We start from the raw sequence: 24752 nt of genomic DNA, 5'->3' as shown, positions 1-24752 counted from the left end.
CCCAGTGCTACTAGTAATTAACTTGAAAACAAAGGTAGTCTGTGTTTGAAAAAATTAGCTACACTTGGTTGATTTATAACAGTAAAAGAAAAGGCTGAATACAAACAAAATGTTCATTTGGAAAACATTTTTGAAAACCATGCAACATTCTTCTTCCACTTCATATGTATGTGCTACTATTGGGTGACTTATTACGAGCCAATAAACTAAACTGAGGTATGCGGTTGTAACGCGACAAAATGTTTACTTTTGCAATGCACTGTGTGCATACAACAGTAGACGGACAAAAGCAAAGCTCTAACAAAGAGGCATGCCACAGCTTCGTTCCAGCACAGGTTCAGGTTGGGTTTGCTTTGATGAAAAAAAAAAAAGATCACTGATTAACTAAGCAAGCATATCTGAAGTGCTAACAGTGGAATGATAAGACAGTGTTTTGACAGGAACGGTGCCGGTGGCTGCCTCCCCTTCAGTCATCCCACAGCCTACCTGAGCAGACTGGAGAGCGGATGGGAGGAAGCTCCGTGGCTGCTGCTCCCGCTGCTGTTGCCGCTTCCTGCGCTCCCCGACGATCCGCCTGCGGATTGTCGCTTCCCGGGTAAAAGCTTCTCCACCGCGGCCAGATTCCCCGTGCGCGCCGCGTCCAGAAGCTCCTGCTCCTTCCCCATCGCTAATCCCAGGGAAAAAACAGGAGGCGCTGGGAAAAGAACGGGGAAGACAGAGGGATAGGGAGAGGGGGGGTTGGTTGTAGGGAATGAAATTTCTCTGCGACCCTCTCTTTCTTTCTCCCAGCCCTCAAGTTATTCCTCAGAGCTGCAAATGTGGCGAGGAAACAAAAGCTTCCCCCCGGCCGCCCTGCTGGATCCTTCTGTCCCGATCCACGACTCCGCTGGCGCTCAAGAGGGGGAAAAGTTTCGTTCAGCCGCACGGCACCATTATCGAGCAAACTTCCTCTGACCAGTCTTCCGAGCGTCGTCCGTCACTTCCTCGAAACTACCCTTTCTTTCTTCATCTCCAATGAAACACTTCAGACGCTCACGGATGCCGCACCAGCCACCGCCGCCCCTCGCTGCTTTATATACAATAGGGATGATAAAAGAAAGATGGCGCCCGCTGTGACTCTACGCCAGGAAACGTTAGGTCCCATACGACTCACTGCATGGGATTGTTCCCATCCAGTAAGTTGTAGATCTGCCTTTTCGTGTGACCCGTTGTGGCAAGAGCAAATTTCCAAACCTAACAATGAGCTTTATCAGTCCTATCGTTATTGTTAGGAGACTTATCACACTAAACAAAATGTAAATAATTTAAATAACAATTGAAATTAGTGTGTGTTTTTTTTTAAATAACAATAAAGTTACCAAAACAACAGTAGTCATAGAAATAAGTAGAAAATTGTTTATGTATTGCTATATTCCTATTCGGTCAGTGTTCATAAGGATATAAATTTAAGCTGTAGTATAGTATTAGCATATTTACTATTATCAGTAATCATGTTCTGACAGTGAGCAAGATGCTGCTTCCTGGTATCATATGGAAGGAAATAAAATTTTCCCCACGATGAAAACATATGTAAATAAGCATGATAGCTACTCTTAAATAGATAGAAAACTTTTATAGAACATAGGTAGATTATTTAATATATAATTAATAAATTATAATGTCCATTTTCAAACTTCTCTGTCAGGTTTTGGGTCATATTTTATGTAAACAAATTCCTGCAATGTGTTCATCGTGTCTTGCAAAAAACATTAAAAACAACTTATTCTATTCAGAGATAATAGAATGACCCATTTATGCCCATGCTCTTATCATAGCCATTGAGACTTTGTATTTACCCACATTATATTAAATGTTGTACAAATTAGCATTAGTACAATGAAGTTTGAAAACAAACAAGAAGTCACACTTAAACGTTATGTGTGTCTGTGTCTCATACATTTTTAGTTAAAATCTGTTCTTTGTTCTGTGAAGCTAATCAAAGTATGTAGATTATTCAGAAATGTTATTCAAGTAAGAGTAGTGGTACTTCATAAAAGTATTACTCAAGTAAAAGATGCAGTAAAACTATTCCTAAGTGTTTTTTTTTTGTTTTTTTTTCAAAAGTTACTCAAGTTAATGTAACTGAGTAAATATAACTAGATACTACCCAGCGCTGTCTAGGTACACTTTTCCTTCTTTTGTGGTAAGTTTGCCCTTACTGTACAGTCTGTTATGTGTCTCTTACAGTTTGTTATTTTCTTACATTTTATATCTCAGTTTAAATACATACTGCCATTTACCTGAAAATTGCTCCTGGTACTTCTGAATTTCCCCACCGTGGGACAATAAATAATATTTCTATTGTATTCTATTGTATTCTAATAACACAGAGAAATGTAATTTTCATGATGAAGAGATTCATGAAAATGTTATGCTGGTTTTGTATGAAGTATACCTACTGAGAGGGGAAGAACAGGATGTTTCTTCAAGTTTTGGTGGGAGTTTTTGAAATCCAAAAATAAAACGTGTTTCTATACGTTTTATATTTTATTTCTTTCGTTAACGGAGAAAGAAAGTGACACTCCAATCCGCGTGGTGGCGGTAATGCACCCAGTCCGTAGTTAATAAACACCATTTCACTGAAATAAAGCTAAGAGGAAGAGCATTAGCAGGCGGTAGCTGAGAACTTGCACAATCTTGCTACAGTTTGTTACTTTTAATGTGGTCGTTATTTCACACCTGATTTAACAAATTGTGTTTTTCTGCATCAAAGCAGCGTTTTTTTTAGTCAAGTGTTAGAATCAACTATCTTACGACACCTTGTTCGACAGCTAACGGTTAGCTCATTGACTAGCTTTTAAGCAAATGTTTCCCAGACCAAGTTCTGTTTGAGCGTTTTTATCTTAAATAATAATAATAAAAAAAGCTACAGGTTCATTTTATCAGTGCTTTGCCTCCTCTGTATCAGTGTAGGCTGTAAACAGCAGCTGTGTTGGAAGAATCTGAGGAGTTATGGCGGACCCTGCACGGATAAAAACAGAAGGTTCACTTGAAAAAGGGGGCTTTATCAACGAAGAGAGCCCGAAGACAGAACATGAGCCCGTTCCGGAGACTTCTGCAGAGATGTCTGCAGATGACAACAAAGAGCTGTCTACGCAGGATCATCTCAAAGATTTGAAGACTGTAAGTTACTTAAGTTTTTAAAAAGTTTCTAAAACGTCAACAAGTCAAGTAGCAGTAAATCATACTTTACATAGTGATGAACCAAAGTGATTTCAATGAGATCCCTGACAGAAAAGGTGCAGAGATGAATTGAGAGGTTTATGTCGAATCCCACATAAAAGAGGCAGATGATCAGAATCATATGAGATTTACGCCGACCACATTTAGTGCTAATAATTGTTTTAACCCTTGTGTTTACAAATGGGGTCCAACCGACCCCACACCCATATCACTTGACTCAGTCCTCGTACGCACAAGGGTTAAAACAAATCTGAAGTTTTATCCTCAGGGAACATATTTTTGAAAAGATCCGGGATGGCATGAACAAAGGAGATTTCTTGCATCAAAATAGCAGGGCTTGTAATCTGAAAGATTCTCAGAGTTCTGTCAGAAAGCTCCTGTCTTATCCTAAAATCTCCTAAGAAATCCTTGCATAAGAGTGATTTAGCCAGCTGCTGAAAGCGACTCGGAGCAAGGAGATGACAGAAATTCTGTGTTAGTGAGGAGCTGTGCTTGACCCCGTTGCTAGATGTGACCCTATCTGTGATTGAATGCTCCCACTAAACGATTAAGTAAAAATTAACTGATACTTGAATCTAGATTGGATTGAAAGGTGTCAGTGATGAAACTAAGCAAAAGTTAATAGTCACACAGCTTTAACATGTTCAAATGTACATCTTCATTGTTTATGTTTTGTCACATTTTCTTCACATTTTTTATGAACCAAATGTTGTCAAAAAAGTCACATATCATACAAATGACACTTAAAAAAAAAAAATATGGCCTGTTAGCTTAGACTTCTTGAATCTTCTTGAAGTAGATCAACAAACTCTAAATTTGACTGTGATTGGTTGATACACGAAACAAAATACGACACAAAAAATGAACAAATACTCCTCCAGTAATTATTTGGTAGAAATTTACCAACCATAACATTTAGACGGGATTAAGAAAAGTGTCATGATGATGTACGTGTGCAAAATTGAACGACTCACCACACGATATCAACATGTTCGATATTGGTCTGATGTTCCTATGGAACTGGGGGATCAGTATGTTTGTTTGTTTTTTTCTGTAAGTGGATTCACTACTGCTTGTTTAGTAAAAGCATCTGTCGTATATGATGATGAAAACTTGACGCTCTGAAACTCCTTTAAAAAGACACGCGGGGCTCCTCATCAGGAGGGGAATCTGAGGGTTTCATATGATGTGTTCACTTCTGTAAACATGTTAAATGAGACAGGCTCAGACTGGTTGAGGACAGCCGAGCGACAGAGCGGCTATATGGAGAGGGTGAAATAAATGATCTGACCGAGCTAACTTTATGAAAAAAGGAAGTTGTTACAAATATCACTGGAGATTAAACCCAAGGGTTATAGAAGTTCACGTAGATGACTTTGGAGAAATTGACTTCATGACAATACAAAACTAAACTAACAAAATTTGTTCTGTTTTGAATATTTTTGAGTTAACCATAAATAAGAGTTAAGTGCCTGCGTTGCAGTGGAAATAGTTTTTAAAAGTGCAGAAATTTGGATTATAATATACAGAAAATATTATTTAATACCATTGTTCTCAATGTATTTTCACCCAACATGTTTTTTGTTGCACTCTGAAGGAAACTGAAGCGGCGGCGGCAGCAGACGACGAAGAAGAGGGAACCTCCGGTCAGCCTTCCTCTAAGCGACTGAAGGTGGAGCCAGAAAAGAAAAAAGAGAAGCGCCACAAGGTCGACGAGGATGAAATACAAAAGATGCAGTAAGGCTGTCACGGAAGACCACTTCTTTTTTACTAACTTCACCGAAAGTGTCCTTTTTGATCCATCTTTGCCCTCTTTCCCTCCTGCATTATTTAGGGTTTTGGTGTCGTCGTTTTCTGAAGAGCAGCTCAATCGCTATGAGATGTACAGACGTTCCGCTTTCCCTAAGGCTGCCATTAAGAGGGTGAGCTGGTTATTAAAACTGACATTTATTCCAAAACTGCAAACCGGAGGTTCTTATGGCGGCTTTATGATCTGCACATTTCAGCTGATCCAGTCGATAACCGGGTCATCAATTTCCCAGAATGTGGTTATTGCCATGTCTGGTATCGCCAAGGTTTTTGTCGGGGAGATTGTTGAAGAAGGTGAGTGGATGGTTTACAAAACAATCCGAAAGCACACAATAATTTTTTTTTTTTAAATAGACTATTATGTAGTTATCAATGTTATTTTTCTTTTCTAGCTCTGGATGTTTGTGAGAAGTGGGGAGACACGCCACCACTTCAGCCTAAACACCTGAGGGAAGCAGTTAGGAGGCTGAAGAGTCGAGATCAGATTCCCAACTCCAAATACAAGCACATCCTGTTTCACTGAGCCACTCGAGCCGCGGGATGAACGAGGACGTTGGTGATATTTAAAACCGATGTGGGAAAACCTCTGATTCATCCAGAGGCTGCTCACAATTATTGATGTAGCCCAGTGTCTGTAAAGGTACATTGCTGGAAGGCTCTATGTATTAAGTTAAATACTTGTTGAAACATGTAAATATAAGTTTTATATCTTTTCCTTTTTACTACTCTTTGGTTAATATGTGGGTGGTGAGTTCAGCCGCCGGCAAATGTATTTGCAGCCCTTGAACTTTTTCGCATCGTCATGTTACAAGCACAAACTGAAATTGAGTTATATTAATAATTTTATTAATTTGTGACAGATTAACACATATGAGGTAATTGTCAAATGAAAATAAAATGATTTTTTTTTTAAGTTGGAAGTGTGCATACATTTGAAGTATGGACTTTGACTAGGCCATTCTTTAAAAAGAATATGCTTTGATCTAAATGGGGAGACTCCAACCCTCCTGTCTTTCCCTTTTTAGATGAGGCCTTGGTGCAAGTGTACCCATAGCATAATACTGCCACCACCATGTTTCACTGTGAGGGTTTCAGGATGATGTGCAGTTTTAATTGTCCTCCATGTTTTTGCTTATGGTTAGATTTTGATTGCAACATAAAGCTGAATTGAAACACGCCTGTATGTGAGAGCAGCAGGTACTGCGAGAAAAGACAATAAATTCACATCAAAAATGTTTTTAGTAATTTATTTTGTCTCAACATTCTCTCATTGGTTCACAGAACCAGTTTGACATTAGTCATTGATGGAGTGATGAGTACCATAGAGCCATTGTACTTTTACACAAACGACAAAAACCATACTGTCCAGTTTTTCTGCACCACTTCAAAACATTTCCACAATGACTCGTATGCATTCTTTTTGAAGTGATTCACATCAAAACGAGTGTGAGTTCCTGTGAATTGACTTCACCGGTGCAAGTAATTCAACAAGGCATAAACTTCACAAAAAAAAAAAAAAAATCACTTCAGCACATGCATCCCGGGTTGAGAAAACGCCTTGTAACTCTCTACTTTTCAGCTTCTCCTCTTTGCATGGCACAGTGAGTGAGTTACATTGTCATGGAAACCACTGGCCTATTGTGGACTGCAAAGGAAGTCTAGTGTTAAACAGTTTTAGTAGGAATTTGACTCAAAAGCTCCAGTTTTTCATTAAAACAGAGATGCTACTTAATACTAAGGTTTCACAGAGGAACTACAGGAAACTTCAAAGCTACATGTTGCATCCAGCATAGAACATCTTTGTCCATTAAGGCCATGCAGAAACTAAAACGGCAAACGGTAATAGAAAAAGACTACGTGTATTGAGGTAAACGGGCAGTATATCTGCTTTAGTACACCAATATATTGAGGATTATTCTGGAGTCTGCATGCAGCTGAGTGTAGAATACAACTTTCTGATACATAGCCATCTCAAAAAATGTACATTGAAAAACATGTAGCATTTCTTTTCTTTGACGGGTTTCATGTAAAACTAGTGTCTTCCTATTGTTCAGATCTGTCTGCTGTACTGCTGAATCTTAAAATATCACTGAAAAGTTCCTTTATGTCAGTAACTCAGTTCAAAAACTGAAAGTCACATAGATATATCAGGAGAAAGATATATCATGAGTATGTTTCTGTTGATTTTGATGAAGCAGAAATATCGTACGACTGATCCGAGGTTCTTTTTTCAGATGAAAAAACTTGTTTCTATGTCATATGGAATCCAACCTGCTTAAATTTAAATTTTGTCAGTCTGTCTTTGGGTTTTTGATCAAACCCAAAGACAGAGCAGCTGTCTATTATGACATTTTGGAGTATTTTGTTCCAATCTCTCTTTAGATGTTTTTTTCACTTTCTAAAGTGGATTGCTGAAATAAAGTTTTAAATAATATTCTACTGTGTTGAGAGATGCAACTTTCAGTAACTTGGCTAAAATATTTGAAACGGAAACTACAGTGACACGTTTCTGCCACCAGAGGTCTCCCAGGTACCCTTACAATTAGAGCCAAAAGATAAAAAAAAAAAAAAAAAAATAGGACTTTTACTAAAACAAAATCCCTGATTCAACAAAACAGCAAACGTTGGCTTCTTTTTCCTAAATCTATCCACTTTCAAATTCATTCTTGTACAAGATTTTCTGCAGGAAATAATATTGGCAACAAATCCAGATCAAAAGAGCGACTATTCCAGTTATTTAATCTTTCGCGTCATCAGTACCACTTATTAAAATATTGTTTTGAAATAAGAGATAAAAAAAAAAAAACACTAAAAAATGAAAGATAAATATAGTCAAGTAAAATAACACAAATACATCTAAGTCCACCAACGTAGCACATGTTTCATCAGTTGTTTCCTGGCAAGCTACAAAGTTATGTTAAGGAGACACAATCACAAACCTCTCCAGAGCAGATGATTAAACTCTGTGAACAATTTTCTCCAAATGTGAGGAAGGGACAGACTGTAAGGCATGCTGTCTTCAGTAGATGTTCACCCTCAGAGGACATTAGTCATCACAGTATAAAAGAAATACTTTAAATAAAATAAAATAACACTGGGAAATAATCCAACCTGCTCTGTGAGAACAGAGAGCTTGATATGAGTGTGTACCTTTCCCACCTGGTGATACACCGAGAAAAAGGTGGAAACTGACATGCTTTAAACTTCCCATGAAAGAAGTGGAAGCTTGCTTTAGAAATAAAGTGCATTTTTTTCACCCACCTTTCACAAAACTGTTTAAATTGACACTTCAAAACAAAATGAAGCATGTTTTTTTTTGTCCTATTTTACACCAAACAAAACTTAACGACACAATTCCAGCACTAAAACTGTCAATAAAAAAATGTGCTACATTTTTTTTTTATTATTATTGAATTAGCACTGCTAACTAAGCATGCAGTGTAAGAGAAGGGACTGATGGACTAGCAGCTGTCTGGCAGTGTCTGTGCAACAATTCCATAGCACACGATAACAAGTGGAAAAATTCAAAGCTTGATCATGTTGCATGCTTTGTTTCACACTAAAACCACACGACGACTTCCCACCACCCTGATTTGTTTGAGATAAAAACCAGAGCAAATCTATTAAGTGTATCAGGAATGAATATCTAAACTGCCAGAAATAAAAAAAGAACCATTGTGTACCTAAAAATGAACTCAGCAGGCCCTGGTTTTCTAGTAACAGCTTCTGGGGGTTTTTGTTTATAACCTCCTGGACTCTGTGAGCCAGATGGAGGTGATATGAAGCCACGGTTTGGATCCACCGCCCCGGTTTCCTGGATTTATCTTTAGAGGTGATTTAATTGAGCTCTGCTCTATTCTCAGCATCAAGTCTGAGACATCCAGTCGCCGTTCTGCAGCAGCCCCAGAGGTTAGAGGTCAGCGTCTACAGAGGATCAGAGCGTAAAGGTGGGGTCGTACTTCCTTACTTCCAGGAGGAGCCTCTCTCTTTCAGTGAGGGCCTGTTTGAGGGCAGCCTGAGTGTCCCAGAGTTGGCTCTCCAGTGTTCGACTCTGCAAAAGCAACGTATTCTAGTTAAAAAACAGCTGGTATTTTGACACAAAGCTGCACAATATGTGGATTTAAATGCAACAGGTGTGATAATAAAACTATTAATAATGACTTCCACATGAGCACACAAACTTTCTCAAATGTAAAAACAATGTATTGAGATGAAATCAGTAAGAGCTTTCCCCCCCCCCCCCCAATTTTTCTCTAGTAAACCATTAAAAGTTTTAGTTTTTTCCTCCTCACCTTAATTTGCTGTTGGACAGAGTCGGCGCCATTAAAAGTGTCAAACCCAGCAGCAGGAACACCTGCTAAGGGTTTAGTGTTTGCACCCTCAGCTGAAATTAGAAAGAGATAATGAGTTTTCTGTTCATCTTTCTGTGAAGGTGTGACTGCAGATTGTGTTGTCTGCGCTTTTTAGATTCATTATTTACTAAACCTCTGCTGTTTTCTTCACCTTTGATTCTCATAATTCCATCGTCGCTTCGCTGGAGCAGCAGCTGATCTATTATGAATTTGGCAGGGACAGGTTGGGGAGCGGTGGGGTAGATTTTGGGACCATCGTCCTAAAGAAAACATATCTTAAATCGCTGGACACAAAAAATTGTGATGTTTCTTTTGAGGAATAAAAATTTGTAGATCAAGATCATCGACTTACCTTCAATATTACAGTGACGTTGGACAAGTGTAATCTTACTGGCTGACCATCTACACTGAACTCGTCTTCAAGGAAAGGGCCGATGTTGGTTACGGTCGAGGCTAGAAACTCTGCCTGGCAGTCCTGAAGTCTCACATCCAGAAAGCCCAGAGACTCATCCAGAGCAGAGCGCTGAGCCGCAGACGGGCCCATTTCCGCCCGCAACAAGAGTGCCGGAGAGTTCCTGCAACCCTGCCTGTCCTGCCGCTGAGACGATTCACCTGCAGCTGCACAAACAAAGATGAGGATAATTTGTCTGCAGCCTATTTATACAGGAAAACATGAGCAAAATTCTAGTTTATTCAAGGTTAGCTGCATCCTCTTCACCATGACGCTGCATGAGATCATGCACTTTGTTTTTGACAAGAATAAAAATGCTAAAATAGGAGAAAATCCTAATGTCTTATCAGTTATCTTTAACACTCGTAGTATAATTTAAATCCAAATGTGGCCTGATATTAAGACATACATATCAATTAATCTTTGAAGACTCACAAACTATTGAAATTACTTATAGAATATTAGCAAACAGAGAAATAATAGTAGTAGTAATAATAATAATAATAATAATAATAATAATAATAATAATAATACATAAGAAAAGAATAAGGTTGATCTTTTCACAGGGTTTTTGTTTCCGGGTTCAAACATAAAGGTATTAGGAGGCAACTTAAAAGAAAGTCTTTTTTTAACATTTAAATGACACATTTCAGGCATCATTTTGAGGAAAGCCACCATTATTCAGGTTACCTTGTACGAGACCAGCCAGGACGTCTGATTGTCGGACGTTTCCCAGCTGCACTGGGGTTAAATTCTGTGCTTGGACAGCAACTACTTGGTCTTCTCCCTGTACCTCCATGGTACACGCTGTCCCACTCAGGATCAGAAGCAACACTGAGGACTGTCATTCACCTCATTAGAAGTCATGTTATGCTCTTAAACATTTATATTTGATTATTCTTTTTCATCATTTTGAAGTACAGTGCCTGTGAAAATGCCACAGGCACTGTACAAAAGGTTATATGTTAGCCACGCGTTCTTTCTGGAACAATCAACATGTTTCAAAGTGGTGACAGTAACTCACCAAGTCCTGAGAGACGTCATCAGTGCTTTGAGAGAGAGAACTGCTGAGATCAGCTGACGATCCCCCCTCCGTCCCCGGGGCGGGGCTTCCACGGCTGCCTGCAGGTGTGTTGTTCGGCCGCAAAGACTCCACACCGGATTCTGGAAACACAACGCAATCGTAAACCAGACGTCCTGCGTATCACTCGGGTAAAATGATCAGGAAACCTGGCGGCTTTAGATACCCGAGTCCATGAGAACAACAAAATTGTCACTGAAATCACTATCAATAGACAGGTTTTCATCAGGGAGGCTCCCTTCCAAGATGGCACTGTCAAAGGACTGCTGGGAGTGCGAATGCTTCAAGGATTGGTGGTGCGGATTAGGGGAGGACTCTTCTGAACGCGGATTCAGTTCCCTGAGAACACACGCATGATAAATTAAACTTAGATCAGAAATTTCCATTCCAATGCTAAATATCTTTTGAAGAACAATTTTGTTTACATTGACATCACAATCCATTTTATTTGTGCTTTCAGTGATGTGTTTTTTTTTTTTATTTCCATTTTATTTACTTTTTTTGTCTGTTGTGTTTTATATTGGTTATTTAAAATATGTTCCCTTTCCAGTGTTAAGTATTGTTTACAATGTTTATTGGTCTTTGAGAGCGTGGAACATGCATTATTATGCCATTACCAGTATTTTACTTATTGTTTTCAAAGCAACAATATTAATGTTTATTGCAATAATTACTGGGACAACTTATCACCCAGAAAAATTTGTTATCGTGTCAGCAACAACAACACAGAGCTAAAGCTACAATTGAATAATTCAGATCAAATGTATTCATGCATCAGTACAGGCCACTCAATCTGCAGGCCAAAATCCAACTGAGAATCCAAAAATGCAGATTCAAAGAAGCTCTCCATCAAATCTGACTGAGCTTAAGATATTTTAAAAGAGGAATGGGCCAACATTTCCCTGCACATGCAGATAAACACAAACCCTTAGAGACGCGCAGCTGGCAAGTCTGAAGACAAAATGTGCAACATACGTCCGAGAACTTGATTTGTGAAACAAATTATTTGAAAACCTTGAACAATCCTTCTTGCTTCATATTTACTGCAAAATTTCTTACAAGAACATTTCCGATAAAATACATTAAAGTTAGCGGTTATGACTATCCATGTGAAATATTCACGGGATATAAATGCTCGTGGAAGACGCTGTGAGTTTCAATAAAACAACAGGACTCACCTGGGCTGAGCACTGAACAGTTTACTCATGCCTGAGCCTCGGCTCAGCATGCTGAAGGCGTCTTTCGTTATGGAGAAAGCCCCTTTGGTTAGATCCAGCGAGGCACTGATGGCGTCTTTGGTGGCGTCCTTGGTGACGCTGATTGCACTCGTCAGCTCCCCCTCCAGGCTGAAGGTGGACGATTCGCGAGAAATCACTGGGGAGGGTCCGGGTGAGAGAGGAGGCGAGAGACCGGGCGTCTCCTCCTCCGTCGCCAGTCCGTTCTCCTCCGCATCCTCCTGCTCCTCCTCTACGGCCTCGTAAGCCTGCTCCACCACGCCATCTTGGTCCTCCTGATCGGCCGCACTGACGGAGGAGATGCCGTTTTCCAAACCACCGTCCTCCAGGATGCCGTCGTCGGGGTGATGAGTCGGGGAAATGTCGGAGTCTGTCATGCTGGGGCTGTCTGTTTCTGGAGTCTGGGGAAGCTCTTCCTCTGGGGCAGCTGTGGCGGGGGGCAACAGCAGACCCACTTCCACTGCGTCCACCAGAAGAGCAAGACAAACCGTGGGTGGTTTGGATTTCCGGCCAGGAGTTTGTCTGTCACCTTGCACATCCCGGCTCAACTCTGCCCCCAGCCGAACCATGGCATCCTTCATCCTCAGCAGGGCAACATACTGGTAGTGATTGAGCCACACCTTTAGTGGGGTGATGCTGTGTGCCAGGAAGTTGATAGAAGCAAAGGAGGCATCATCCTGCTGAGGACCAGATGGGGAAGACCACGATTCACTCTTAAAGCCAGACGGCTGGCACATCCACACCGACATGGCAAACGGCTCAACAAACGGTTGGGTTTTGCCTTTAGGGAATCGCCGAGCTCCGTCGAAACCCAGCGTAACGCGGGACAGACTGAGAGACCAGATATCCTGGGATCGCAGCTGCTTCCTGTCCAGAGGCTGCGGCTCGGTTTCTTGAGCATGCCGAAGGAAAGTGGAAGGAACGGGGTGGAAGGCACTCGGTTCTCTGGGGTAAGGACAAGTTGGCGTCGACTGGAAGAAAGGGCAGCTGGTAAATTTTTCACATGTGCTGCTGAGGTCAGCGGAGGAGCCGTGAGGGCAGTTGCGAGTGTTGCTGAAAACCATCTGGGGGACAATAACGGAGAGCGACTGTGGGCGTTCGGGATGGTCCAGGATTGAAGAATCCAGAGGTATAATCAGCTATGAAAAGATGAAAAACATTCACAGCTTTAAACTTTTATACAGATTGAAGCAAGCCGAGTGACAAAGAAAGCAAAACCCTATAAAAAATAGTAAAATGAAGGGATTGTTCCCTTTTTTTCACAGTAAAATTCAAGCATTTTTAAGGTAAGTTTTCAAACTTTTCCATCGCCACAGAAAAAAACAGTGCAAATGACCTTAAGAAGACAGTTTCAATTCACTATTTTATGACATTGTTTTTTTTTATGTTATTAGTATTATACTAAATTCCACATTCTACATCAGGGAAAAGATAAACTGAAATATAACAGAAATCTACGTTTTGAAAAATGTTCCTGCAAAGTTTTCTGGCATTTAGGAAATAGAAATAATTTTGGCAATTCTAATTAATTCCCAGACAGTGAGAAAAAAAAAGTGCATGTGTCTTTTTAAATATGTGGTTTCAACTGTAAATAACATTTTACAAATCAAACGTCAGATTGAACTTTATTACAAAACTACGCCGTTTGAATATCAAGCACCCGTACAAATCCTGAAAACGTTAAGCGTCTACCTTAAGGTGAGCTGCGTCCACGCGGATATCTACGTGCTCTTCAGCCTTTTTACTGTCTTGCAAATGGTAGAATGCTTTGACCTGGTCCAGGGTCTGTAGAAGACCCCTGGAGAACAGATTGATCCACAGCAAGCTGGCTGCATCCACACACAGCTGCAGGCTGTTCAACTGGACATACAGATTTGAAGTGGGGACTGGGAGGAGAAATAAAAAAAATAGGAAACATTCTGGTAAGAAACAACAAAGTAAGAACATACTGGCTGGCAAATCCCTGTTAAAATGACAGGTTTTTATGATGGAAAAATAAAACCCGCCAAGACTTTTCCCACCTTCAATACAATTTAAAAGAAAAACATAAGTAGTGACAAAAACAAAACATTTTTTAAAAATAGCTGCGATAACCTACAATTTCGCTCACGGTGACTAAAACCCTTGTTCCATCAGACGAAAACAAAACCAGATCATGATGCTCTGTCCACCGTGTTTCACCACCACCATGGAGTTGCTAAATTTTGGAATCGTGGCAAAAAGTTCATTTAGTTTCATCAGACCAGGACACATTCTCCCCTGAGGTTTTGAAACAAAACTAGGAATGGATGTTTTTTTTTTTTTTTTATTCCCCAAGTTTACGTCTTAATCCGTGGTTACAGATATCACAGCCGATCGTTATCACATGTGCGACACAACCTGTACTTGCCAAAAACTGCAACTTCTTCAGTGTTTGTGGTTCAGACTTTAAAAACAAGTTTTCATCTTCTCTTTTAATCAGTTTTTGAGGATATGTAATTTAAGAGTATAGTAATATAATTGTATTGAAGTCTAATGAGGCCTAAAGTGAGACTAAGCTTTTTAATGATCTTCAGAAACCTTATAGTGATGGGGTCAGAACTTACCTGATGATTAAAAAAAACTATTGAGATTACAAATCAAAAGGTTTATCAAAATGCAAATCAGATAACAAAAGGGCACAAATAATTTTTCAGCAAATTTGACTGAAATCAGTTAATTTTAATCAGTAAATGCAGTAAAATATCAATGTAAAGTGCAGAGGGGCCATGCAGGTACCTGGTAAATTGGAGTTGTCAGGGAAGTAATACTCTGTGAACTGCAGGTGAACTGCTGGGACGTTGTCTGGCAGACGCAGAGCTTTCCGGTTGCAGGATATTAAAGAATGAGTCTTCTTGTTGTGACGGCCCCTTGTAGACACCTAAGTGAACGATGATTAAGTCGTAAACTGACATATCGTTTAAACTGGGATTTATTTGCTCATAGATCAGAAAGCAGAAATGAGAAATCATTCAAATAGTGAATACAAGCAGAAAACAGAGTGAAGATCTAAGAGTTCCTTTTAGAAACTAAAAAAAGAGGTGGGAACCGGGCGTTCAGACTTTCCCCCCTCCCCCTAGGTATCTCTTGCTTTTATCAGAAGGGGAACCAAAACTTTCCTGCAACCAAAATTACCTTTGACATTCTCATTTATGATGGAGCCACGGCTGAAAATGCAGAAGCGGGCAGACTGCGTCATTTATCGTGGTCGTCAGGGGTTTCGTCAAGTTACAGGTGCCACGGCAACCAAAAGAGGGTATTTTTCAGAGTCACTTTCTAGTGATGCAGTCAATAATAAAGGAAATGAAAACAACTGCCATGCCGTCCTTTAAGCTCCCCTGAGTGTTTTCGCTGATTTTCCATTGAATTGCAAAGTTCACCGGTAAGACAGTGTGATGCTGCTCTAAGGGGAGCTTTGCTCTCTGTGTGCACACTGTCAGCTAAAAGCCTTGGAAGCTGCTGATTGAGCAAAGCTTAAATTCTGCAAGTGATGAACACACCGCTGGTAGGAAAGAGACAGGAAAGGCAACGGCTAGTACAACTTTCTTCCCCTGAAAAAAAAGCAACTTTTTAACTCATCTCAGTCATTTGAAGAGAAAAAAAAAATGTTTAAGCACAAATATTACTCTTGCGTTGATTCAGTCATTTTATGAAGCCGGTATGAACATCAATGTGTGTCCAACTGTTTTACTCCATCTTACAGAGGTTTCTGACTCCATTAAACGCCTGCATGCAATGCGCATGGAGTCTGTTTGAGATAAAAACTTGCCTGGTGAATGTCCACATCATCCATCCTGATCACCACGCAGCTAGATCGCAGCCTCTTCAGGATTGAATTTAAAGAAGCGGTTATTGAGGTCCTGCTGGCCGCCTGCTCTTTGTCAGACGGGTTCGTTTTGGGGCTAGTCTGTCCATCTAAAGTTTGCAGATGAGAAGGAGAGACGCATTTGGGGATCTGGATGAGTTGAAGTGAGCTTAAAAGCTGTTGTAATACCAACTTTAGTTGAAATGATTATGATTATTTGATGAATTGATGTAAAATAGTCAAAACCTACCAAAAATATGTCCTGAAAGACACATTTCCTGAAAAAACTTTTGGCACTTGTACCATTCCTCAAATTTTTATTTTTGCATTTATTACATATAAAAAGAAAATATATTTGGAATCATTTTGAAGTTTTACCCTTGGCAGTCTTTGCAGGAGAATCTTTGGCCGGCCCCTCAGAGTTCGGCCCTGGAAAACCGCAGGCCTCGGCCCTTCTCTGGTATTCCTGCAGCAGTTTTCCCGCCCACTGAGCCTGCGCCTCCATGGCTCCGCTGTAGCGTTCCCAGTGTCGGCACCCGTCAGCTGAGCAAAAAAACAATCAACAGCCAGGAGCAGATGTGATTCACCCATCATTCGAAACTCAAACAGACAGTTGTGCCTGCTTGGACACAAATATCCTACGGAGCTTAGATAAATACCAAGGGTTACGGGGGGGTAAAGGATGGACGGATTTGGGGGATGACTGCTGCCCATCTCCAGCAGTCACTCGATGGAGGAGCGCTACACCCTAAACAGGTCGCCAGGCCTCCCTAAGCTTTAGCGTTAATGTTTCCAGTTCACACCGCCTTCCAGCAGTCAGAGAGGGCCTCTGATTTGACTTAATCGTATTTGTAGAAAGACTTATCTTGAAGTCAGTTAGTGCAAGGTGTTCAAGATGTTTTTTTTAATTTGTACAGACAAGTCAAGCATGATCATTCTTTTATTACTTATAGTCTTAAATATAAACATTTATCCATATGACTGAGGAGATCAGAGTCTAAGTTGTTTTACATGTTTTCATGGGGTGAATAAACTTTCTTTTTGTAGAATGGTAGGCTTCAAATGGTCTTGAAACTTTCCTCTGATCAAACATTATGGAATAGGTTTTAGACTGGAAATGGTTAGTTTGTAATTTTGTGAGTCCTAGAAAATGTAATGCATATATCTCTTTGTTACTTTTGGGAATGTACAATGGCCACAATGTGGATTTTTTTGTCCATCTAAAACACTCAAAGATGAAAGAGCAAATGCTTTCTGCTTTGACCGTAGCAATCAGAACTTTGTTTAACTCAACCTAATAAGATTGGAGGGCAGCTCTACTGTTTATTACATCAAATATTCCACTGAGGATTATAACACTGGGCACACGTTCCGACGCCATTAGTCTGCCTGAACAGCGAAGCTCCCAGCAGCCAGTCTTGTGCAACCAGTCTTGTGGTTACACAGAGGCCATCACACAGCCTCAGGGGGGAAGGAGCAGTTACAACACAGTCAGAAAAAGAATCAGTCATTCCTCTCACCAGGTCTGTGAATGGGATAGTAGTCAAAGCCCAGCTTCCTAAAGGTTAGCTGCATTGCACCCTGCAGGCCCGGCGGGGGAGGCTCATCTGTGTGGCATCACATGAGAGTTGTTTAAAACAAATTACCCACCAAATAATGAGCGAAGTGTAATATCTTTAGTAACGACATTAAACACAAGCTGCATTTTCCAGAGAAACAAAGCGACGTGAATAGCATATGCGAATTCACTGCCCTCTAACCTTCATCCACTGAAGAACTGTCATTGCATATGTGTAAGTCCAAGCGTGATATGAAGGTGTGGTAGGACGACTCCTTGACATCGTAAAGATCAAAGTACTGACTGATGGTGTTGGGGGTGCTGGTGGAGGAAGGCGGGGGCTCAGTCCAGAGGCTGTGGATCACAGGCGAGGGGGGGGCGGTCTAAAAACAACACAAAAAGAAGTCAGGATTTGTCAGAACAAATCAAATCGTGCAAAAAAAACAAAACAAAAAAAACAACAACAAATAAAAGGAAATTAAAACTGAAATGTACTGAAGATGACGTTTTAATCAACAGTATCGCTTCCAGTAATTAGCCAAAAAAAAAAAAAGTTTGTTAAAATGTCTCAGAATTGGTCTTTTTTATTAGTGATTTACCTTTTATACATCATTTCTGGAGAACATGCATCTTTAATAATTCTTGATCTCGTTTTGGTCTACCATGACATATTCTGTTAATAATATATCACCAGATTTGGAGGCTTTGAATAAGGAGTCAGAATTGGGGAATGCCTACATTTAAATGACTCAAAAAATATTTGTCTGGAGTCTGATAGGTTTCTTACAGTAGGTATTTTCTGTCATACTGACCAAATTGTACAACCACAAAAAAATAAATAAATAAAAGAAAAAAAAAGAAAAAGAAGTGAACCTGTAAGGATTCAGCAGTCATGCTCTTCCTCTGCTGGGCTGACTTCTCCATGGCCTCGCTCAGAGATTTGGCGTAATGAATGATGGCTTTGAGCTGAGAGTCTGTCAGTACCCACAACAGGTCGTCCAGAATGAAAAGCAGCTTGGACGCCAGCACGTTACAGTCCTTTATCTGAAAATAAATATCAAGTCAAAGTCTTATTGGCAAAGCAACGGGTGTTTATCTCAAATCACTCCACATGTGACAAGCAAGGTGCATGTGCATTAAAAATCCAGCCTTACTCTGCGTTTTAGAGCGATGCGAATGCGCCCCTGGTTGGTGATGAGACGTAATGGAGTGCTGCCGAGGTCCTGGTCGTCACTCTCAATGGCGTCTGCCTCGATTCGCAGCGTTTGCCAGTTAATTTCTTTAAATGTCAACACCTGAAAAAAAACAAAAACAAAAACAATTCAATCAAATTTCCCATTATGAACAGGACAGCAAAAGATCACAAAATGGGCAATAAATGACTCACTGCCCAGACTGGTACAGCCTACAGGATGTTATAAACACATCTGTCACTTGCCGAACAAGTTTTCTATTGCCTTGTTTGCAGCTGCATTGTACACAATATAAACACTGTCAGCAATCCTTATTGCTGTCCACAGCAGCAGGTTAATTATGCTAAAACTGGCATAATTAACCTGCCTTCATTAGCCTTCAGTTTGGTGCTAAAGTAAATTTTCTTACTTTGTTGCAGTCGATCATGTCTAATTCGAAGTCTGAAATATGTGAACTAGTCAACAGGTTGCTCTATCAAACAGGGATTCTTTAAAACATCGTTTCAGACTCTGGAAATCTTTATTGCATTTGTGGCAACAAATACGATAAGCAGAGCTACTTTTAGCAGTAGGACCACCTTAAATTGAGACAATGATAAAAGAGTAAAGAATTTCAGATTTTTTTTAAAACACAGTTTGTAATTTTCTGAAAACATGCAAACAATGAAAAAGGATTCTTAGTTTTCTCAGCTATTGCTAAACTCTTCACCAATCTAATAACAAAAACAAAAATATCAGATTAATATATATTTAGGTATTCAAACATCACCGTTTTTTTGTTTATCAAAATGGGCCTGTAAGAACCCCACAGTAGCAAAGAAGGGACACATACAGTGGTTTACAAGGGTTCACTGTTCATCCTGGCTTTTTTCAGCCCGGCAGCTAACAACATCATGTTGACCTGGTTAAATGATTTACTGCAGATTTAATAAGAACATGTGGCTTCAGTGACAGAAATTCAGTTGGCTGTGGTATGGCCGTCAGCGTAGAGAGCAGAAAGAGGCAGGCCTGCCGCATAGCAATCTACCTCTCCTCTCTTGGGGTCAGTGACGCGGGTGTAGCGAAGGTCACTGCGCTGCCACTTGGGGTTGAGGCTGTTGCCCTGCAGCTGCCACAGCTCAAAGGAGGCGTGGAAGGCACGAGCCTGAACCTTGATGGTAATGGAGTTGATCCGGACAGACATGCCCTCCACCACTTTCTCCGCAAAGCCGTACTCGCTGAAAATACATACGCGACAGGTAAAATAGTTCTCGATTTGAGACACTTCAGCTCAGGATGTTAGACGGCTTACCTCTGTCCTGCTGTTATGGCAATAGGAGAGGGGCCATTAGGTGGACGGGGCTCCTCACATGTCCTCATCTCGACCTCAACTTTGTCCAAGAACTACACAAAACATTGAGACAGCACACAATTTGGGCTAGTCCAGAAGTAATCTAACATTTTTAATGATGTCTCGATATTGAAATTTGGAGCAGTAAAGTGCAGAAACAAATGCTACAGTCATGACAGAGTTCAGTTATATTTTAATGTAAGACAGAAAAAAAGGCAGCTTCACTCCAAATAAGGATTTCATCGTCATCCTTACCAGGCAGATGGGACTTGTTTTCAACTTTGTCCATTGTATCTGAAAAGACAATAGGAAGACGTCACACAGTGATGTGCACAACTGGACACAAAGGCTTAGTGAGCGGAGAGGTACAGAACAGTCCAAATTTACCACAGAAAATCTGAAGCGTAAAACATTTTTACTCTTTTATCCTGCTCTGATCTGAGTAACTAGTACTACACTTAGTATGTTGGACCACTAGGTGAATGACAGAAACTTTACTTTGATTGGTTCAGACGGATTATCAATAGGTCCTATATAGAAAAAATGATTTTTTTAAAACTGTTTTATTACCATTTCTGTCTATAAACCCAACAAACAGCATAAACTCACTTTGTTTTGAGTTTAGCCCAAATCCAATGAAGGCTATAAACTTTTACGGTAATGCATAGAAGGTGAAATGTAATTTTTCTTTTATTTCTTTTGTATTTGAAACTATAAAAATTATCAAGAAACCTGCAGAACATGCATTACAAATCAACAGACGTAATAAAAGTCTCATAAAAGTGAATCTCTAAGTAGAACCCACAAAAAATGCAATTTTGTATCTTGAAAAGGGTTTATCATAGATTCCAAGCTTTAACAATAATAATTTCCCCACAACCAGATAATTAAAATTATTTTAAATAACACTAAGAAACACATTTATCTTGTAAGAGCACTCCAAAGCTAAGGTGCTACATTCTAAAGCATAATGTCAGCAACAGAGAAAATAATAACCAAAACTGCAACAGTCTATTTCAAAGTTTTGCTTTTTAAATACAGTAAGTAAATCTGGCATCAATAAACAACTCTTAAACTAAAAGGGTAAAGTAAAACAAAACTCTACAGAGCTAATCCAACACTGAAATGGTTCTTGAAACATAAAGCAGTCGGCCTGTCAGCTATGCGAACACCAGCCACTATAACTCAGAATCACAGTAGCCTCTAGCCTTAAGTGTGCCTCTGCATCACAACTGGCCTGTCCATTATCAGCAACCAGTCCAAATCTCAGGGGCCAGGACATTCAAAGCAGAGCCGCTAGTACTTCTTATCTTTATGAATCTGCCACTATTCATTTCATCAAGTGCACAGAGGCAAAAAAAAAAAAAAAAAAGGATCTGCATTATTAGTGAAGAGTTGTTTTTGCTTTTTTTTTTAAAGGAATCTGACCACCATGTTAGACAAGCTTCACAACCAGGCTGGATGAATCAGTAAGGATGTACCCTAATGGCGGCCTTATTGCAGTAGACCCGTGTGACGGCCAGCCAGGTCGGCAGGTCCAGCATGTTCTGAAGAACCTCTTCATCCAGCTCCAGGTTGGACAAGTGCCCCTCCCCCTTCAGTGTGCTCAGGTTGATCTTGTCCGGGGACAGGTTCTTGGTGAACCTTGGTGGAAACAAAACCATGTAAGACAACATTTTGGCCTATATAGGAAGGATGTTGCCAAACTATTCAGCAAGAGAACAATGTAAAAATTCCTTATCAGATGCAAAATCAGAAAAGTCAGCAAACATTTCAGTCACTGTGTTTGCAAAGCTGATAGACATACGCCGAGGACTTGCAGGTCTTATTGCAGCAAAACGTGGTTTGTGGTAAACGCCGACTTAGTGGGGAAGAATACGTCTCCACAAAACACTTTTCAGATTTTACTTTTGTATTTTGTGTTAGTCCATCACAGGGGTCTCCAACTCCAGTTCTCAGTTTTTATATGTGTACATGGTCAAACACTGCTGATTCAAATAGCTGAAATACCTCCTCAAAAAGTTAGCAATTTGTCAAACAAGGGACATTCCTAAAACATGCAGATTACCTGCGTTTGAGGACTGACTGACTTTGGACACAACCGGCCAGTCACGAAAAAACCAAGGACGATACATTTAAGTTTTAGGGTGAAACACAAACGGCATTCTAAAATACATGACTAAACAAAGCTATCTCGAATATCTGTGAAATTCAAAAAATAAACAAAACAGACAGGAAATACAGGAAAGCTGTGATTTCAACTTTAAATTCGGAATATTTAAATGGCAAGACTCCTGTTTTGGCATTTTTCTTGTCTGTTGTCTGAAGCATAACTCTTGGTACAGATTTCAATGCAAGAACGTTTTATATTGCTTAAATTGTCCTTTTGTGTGGAGCAGTAAAAAACCAGCTATTATTAATTGCATACAAACTCTGTTTAGTTTGCATGAAACATTCCAAAGGATGTTGATTTTTCACAAGCCTTAAATGATGACATGAACTGACATAACAGTGTAGGTTTTTTTTTTTTTACATCGTAAGCACTTGGCTTAGCAGTTTGGTAGTAAGCTTTTTTTTTTTTTTTAACTCAAATTAGGTCAAAGATCACAAAGAAGCTATTATTTATTGACTAAGTAATGCCGTCTGCTAGACGAGATTACGAAGGATTAATGGCTGGAAACGTTCAGGAAGTCAAAAGGGAGAAAGGAGTCTTTGTATATACTTGGCCAAAAAAGAGCAACGGTTGAATTAAACTAAGAACAATACAGCTCATAAAAAAGTAAAGAAAAAAAAAACAGAACTAGGTAAATATGAAAAACAAACAAAAAAGTCTAACTTTGTTTGACATTATAAATATATTTGTTTTTCTTCCTTCTGCTATACATGTTCTTTATCTTTCACAGAATAACCTGCTTATTTACTGAAACAAAAACCTGGAGTCTCTGTCCTCCCTCTACTGTGGCCTCTTACCTGTGAAAGAACCACCACAAATTGATTAATTACCGCCAGCTGGTAAAATATGCAAAAACTAGAGCTAAAAGGGGAACACTGCCACACCACAGTAACACTTTTCTTTCTCCTGAAAGTCAGGTGGAGAAAAAAAATCTGCTCCTGAACACAAAAACTCAGAAGAGATTAATTTTAAAACCCTTGTTCATGAGCTAAACTATCCTGCATGATTTGGTTGTTCCCTTCTTTACTGATTTTAATTGGCAGGTGATTAGCATGCTTCAGCAGGGTTTAAAGACAAGCTGTTGGGCTTCTCATTCTTATGAACCTGGTATGTTTGGGTCTGACACATCTTTTATATTTCAAAATGCCATTTTTCAGTTAATCTTGAGAGTTATCATTCTTTTTAGAAATAAACTGTGTATTTATGGCAAATATTTTTTACAATAATCAGGCATAAAAAATGCCACAAAAAACATGATGTAAAAATTAAACCCCTAGATTCTATCCTAGTATTATGAGTAGGTATGAGTATTCTATTAAATACTCATACCACTACACAACAGATAACTAATATGGGGTGCAACTGATATCTTTGTTGTCCTGAGCACTGGTGCTGCTCCCAATACAAAAACACCCTGGATGAAGAGCCATACCAACTCTGAAACGGGTTGTGCCTGTATACCAGGAATCACAAAATAAAAGCTGATGTAAGTCAATGCTCTGACAAATGTTTCTATGGCACAAATTTGAAATAATTTTAGCAGAGCACCTACCTAGAAACTGTCTTTAGAGTTGCATGAATCATTTTCTAAAGCAGATTATTCCTAGGAAATTACTCCCCAGTGTAACTGACATGTAATGCATATAGGTCGATTTACCATAAACAGCTGAGATGATAAAATGAATTATTTTAGACATTTTTAGGTTAAGAAATTAAAGGTCGACACATAAAACATGGCAATATAAAGCTGACGAGAATAAATGGATATGTGTGGGGAAAGTGCTGCTCTCCTGCAGGTTGAGGCGTCTGCTGCGTGACCCCGTTAAGTCGTCCCACTGTTATTTTTAATGCTGCTGTTTATTAAATGGGTGTTGTGAGCTAAAAAGTAACCAGCCTGGCTGGTTACGTTCGGTGTGTTATAAGCACAACCACAGTGACGATTCAACCATCCATCACCCAGATGGGCTAACTGGCTAACAGAAAACCAAACACTTACCTTGACAAATGTTTCAGAATCTGCTTTTTAATAATCCCCGCCATTTCTGCTGCTAGTGTCTATGGCGAACAATGTCTGTGGCTTTTCTAACTGCACAGGCATACACTAGCTGTCAGTTACTTCCATAATGTACATAGCGATAACTGTGCATCTTGTTAGCGGCTGTTACCTCTTCGCTAAACACTGGACGGTAGCTAAACCCCAGTCTCACGCGCACGCGAGTCCACGTACACGGAGCTCAAGTGATGAGAAAAAAAAACAAAACATCTCAACAGTTACGACACAATGCTGCCACCTGCCGGTTGCTCATTGTAGATGCATTTACCATTCATAAAATTAAACTTCTTGCTTGTACACAAGTTTTGTTGTTTAAATATTATTTTCTGTCTGCTGAGTCTGTTGTGTCATTTTGATGAATACGCAGTGAACACCATTGTTCCTGTTCTAACATGTACATATTACCTATTGTCAGTCTCATTTTCATATATTGAAAAAAATTAATAGGAAAAGTGTTTGTTCTGCCTAAAAT

General features: G+C 39.8%; 3 protein-coding genes across 10 annotated transcripts in view; 1 reads left to right on the top strand and 2 right to left on the bottom strand.

Moving 5' to 3' along the window:
• The window catches only part of anks1aa (ankyrin repeat and sterile alpha motif domain containing 1Aa), a 68695-nt gene extending 67604 nt beyond the window's left edge, over positions 1-1091 (bottom strand). For 2 of the 6 annotated variants that reach the window (XM_014981693.2, XM_014981698.2), the window contains exon 1: positions 487-1090. In XM_014981693.2, the coding sequence (XP_014837179.2) occupies positions 487-665 (179 nt within the window). In that variant the 5' untranslated portion in view covers positions 666-1090. Of the gene's footprint in view, positions 1-486 lie in introns of all 6 variants that reach the window. The other 4 variants (XM_014981695.2, XM_014981697.2, XM_014981692.2 and 1 more) reach the window with 3 other exon arrangements.
• Positions 1092-2606: 1515 nt separating this feature from the next.
• taf11 (TAF11 RNA polymerase II, TATA box binding protein (TBP)-associated factor) lies at positions 2607-6266 on the top strand. Of its 3 annotated transcripts, none has more exons than XM_014981691.2 (6): positions 2607-2816; positions 2953-3162; positions 4820-4959; positions 5057-5144; positions 5229-5325; positions 5424-6266. In XM_014981691.2, exons 2-6 carry the CDS (start codon positions 2992-2994, stop codon positions 5552-5554), a joined length of 627 nt encoding a protein of 208 aa, XP_014837177.1. In that variant the 5' UTR covers positions 2607-2816; positions 2953-2991; the 3' UTR covers positions 5555-6266. The 3 variants fall into 3 exon arrangements, with proteins under 3 accessions (XP_014837177.1, XP_014837175.1, XP_014837174.1); XM_014981689.2 differs by having other exon boundaries at positions 2948-3162; XM_014981688.2 differs by having other exon boundaries at positions 2607-3162.
• On the bottom strand, positions 6265-24580 carry bltp3a (bridge-like lipid transfer protein family member 3A). The gene is made up of 21 exons (XM_014981687.2): positions 24224-24580; positions 21536-21698; positions 20310-20348; positions 20016-20107; positions 19752-19941; positions 18686-18826; positions 18405-18575; positions 17734-17914; positions 17494-17580; positions 16352-16516; positions 15938-16083; positions 14908-15049; positions 13843-14036; positions 12094-13289; positions 11082-11254; positions 10859-10998; positions 10525-10675; positions 9736-10001; positions 9535-9643; positions 9324-9415; positions 6265-9082 (listed from the first exon to the last, which is right to left on the bottom strand). Exons 1-21 carry the CDS (start codon positions 24265-24267, stop codon positions 8966-8968), a joined length of 3999 nt encoding a protein of 1332 aa, XP_014837173.2. The 5' UTR covers positions 24268-24580; the 3' UTR covers positions 6265-8965.
• Positions 24581-24752: the final 172 nt, after the last annotated feature.

Source organism: Poecilia mexicana, unplaced genomic scaffold, assembly GCF_051168715.1.
Source record: "Poecilia mexicana isolate PSO_F unplaced genomic scaffold, ASM5116871v1 scaffold_7, whole genome shotgun sequence".
Lineage (NCBI taxonomy): Eukaryota > Metazoa > Chordata > Actinopteri > Cyprinodontiformes > Poeciliidae > Poecilia > Poecilia mexicana.
This window is presented reverse-complemented; position numbering and strand designations above follow the sequence as displayed.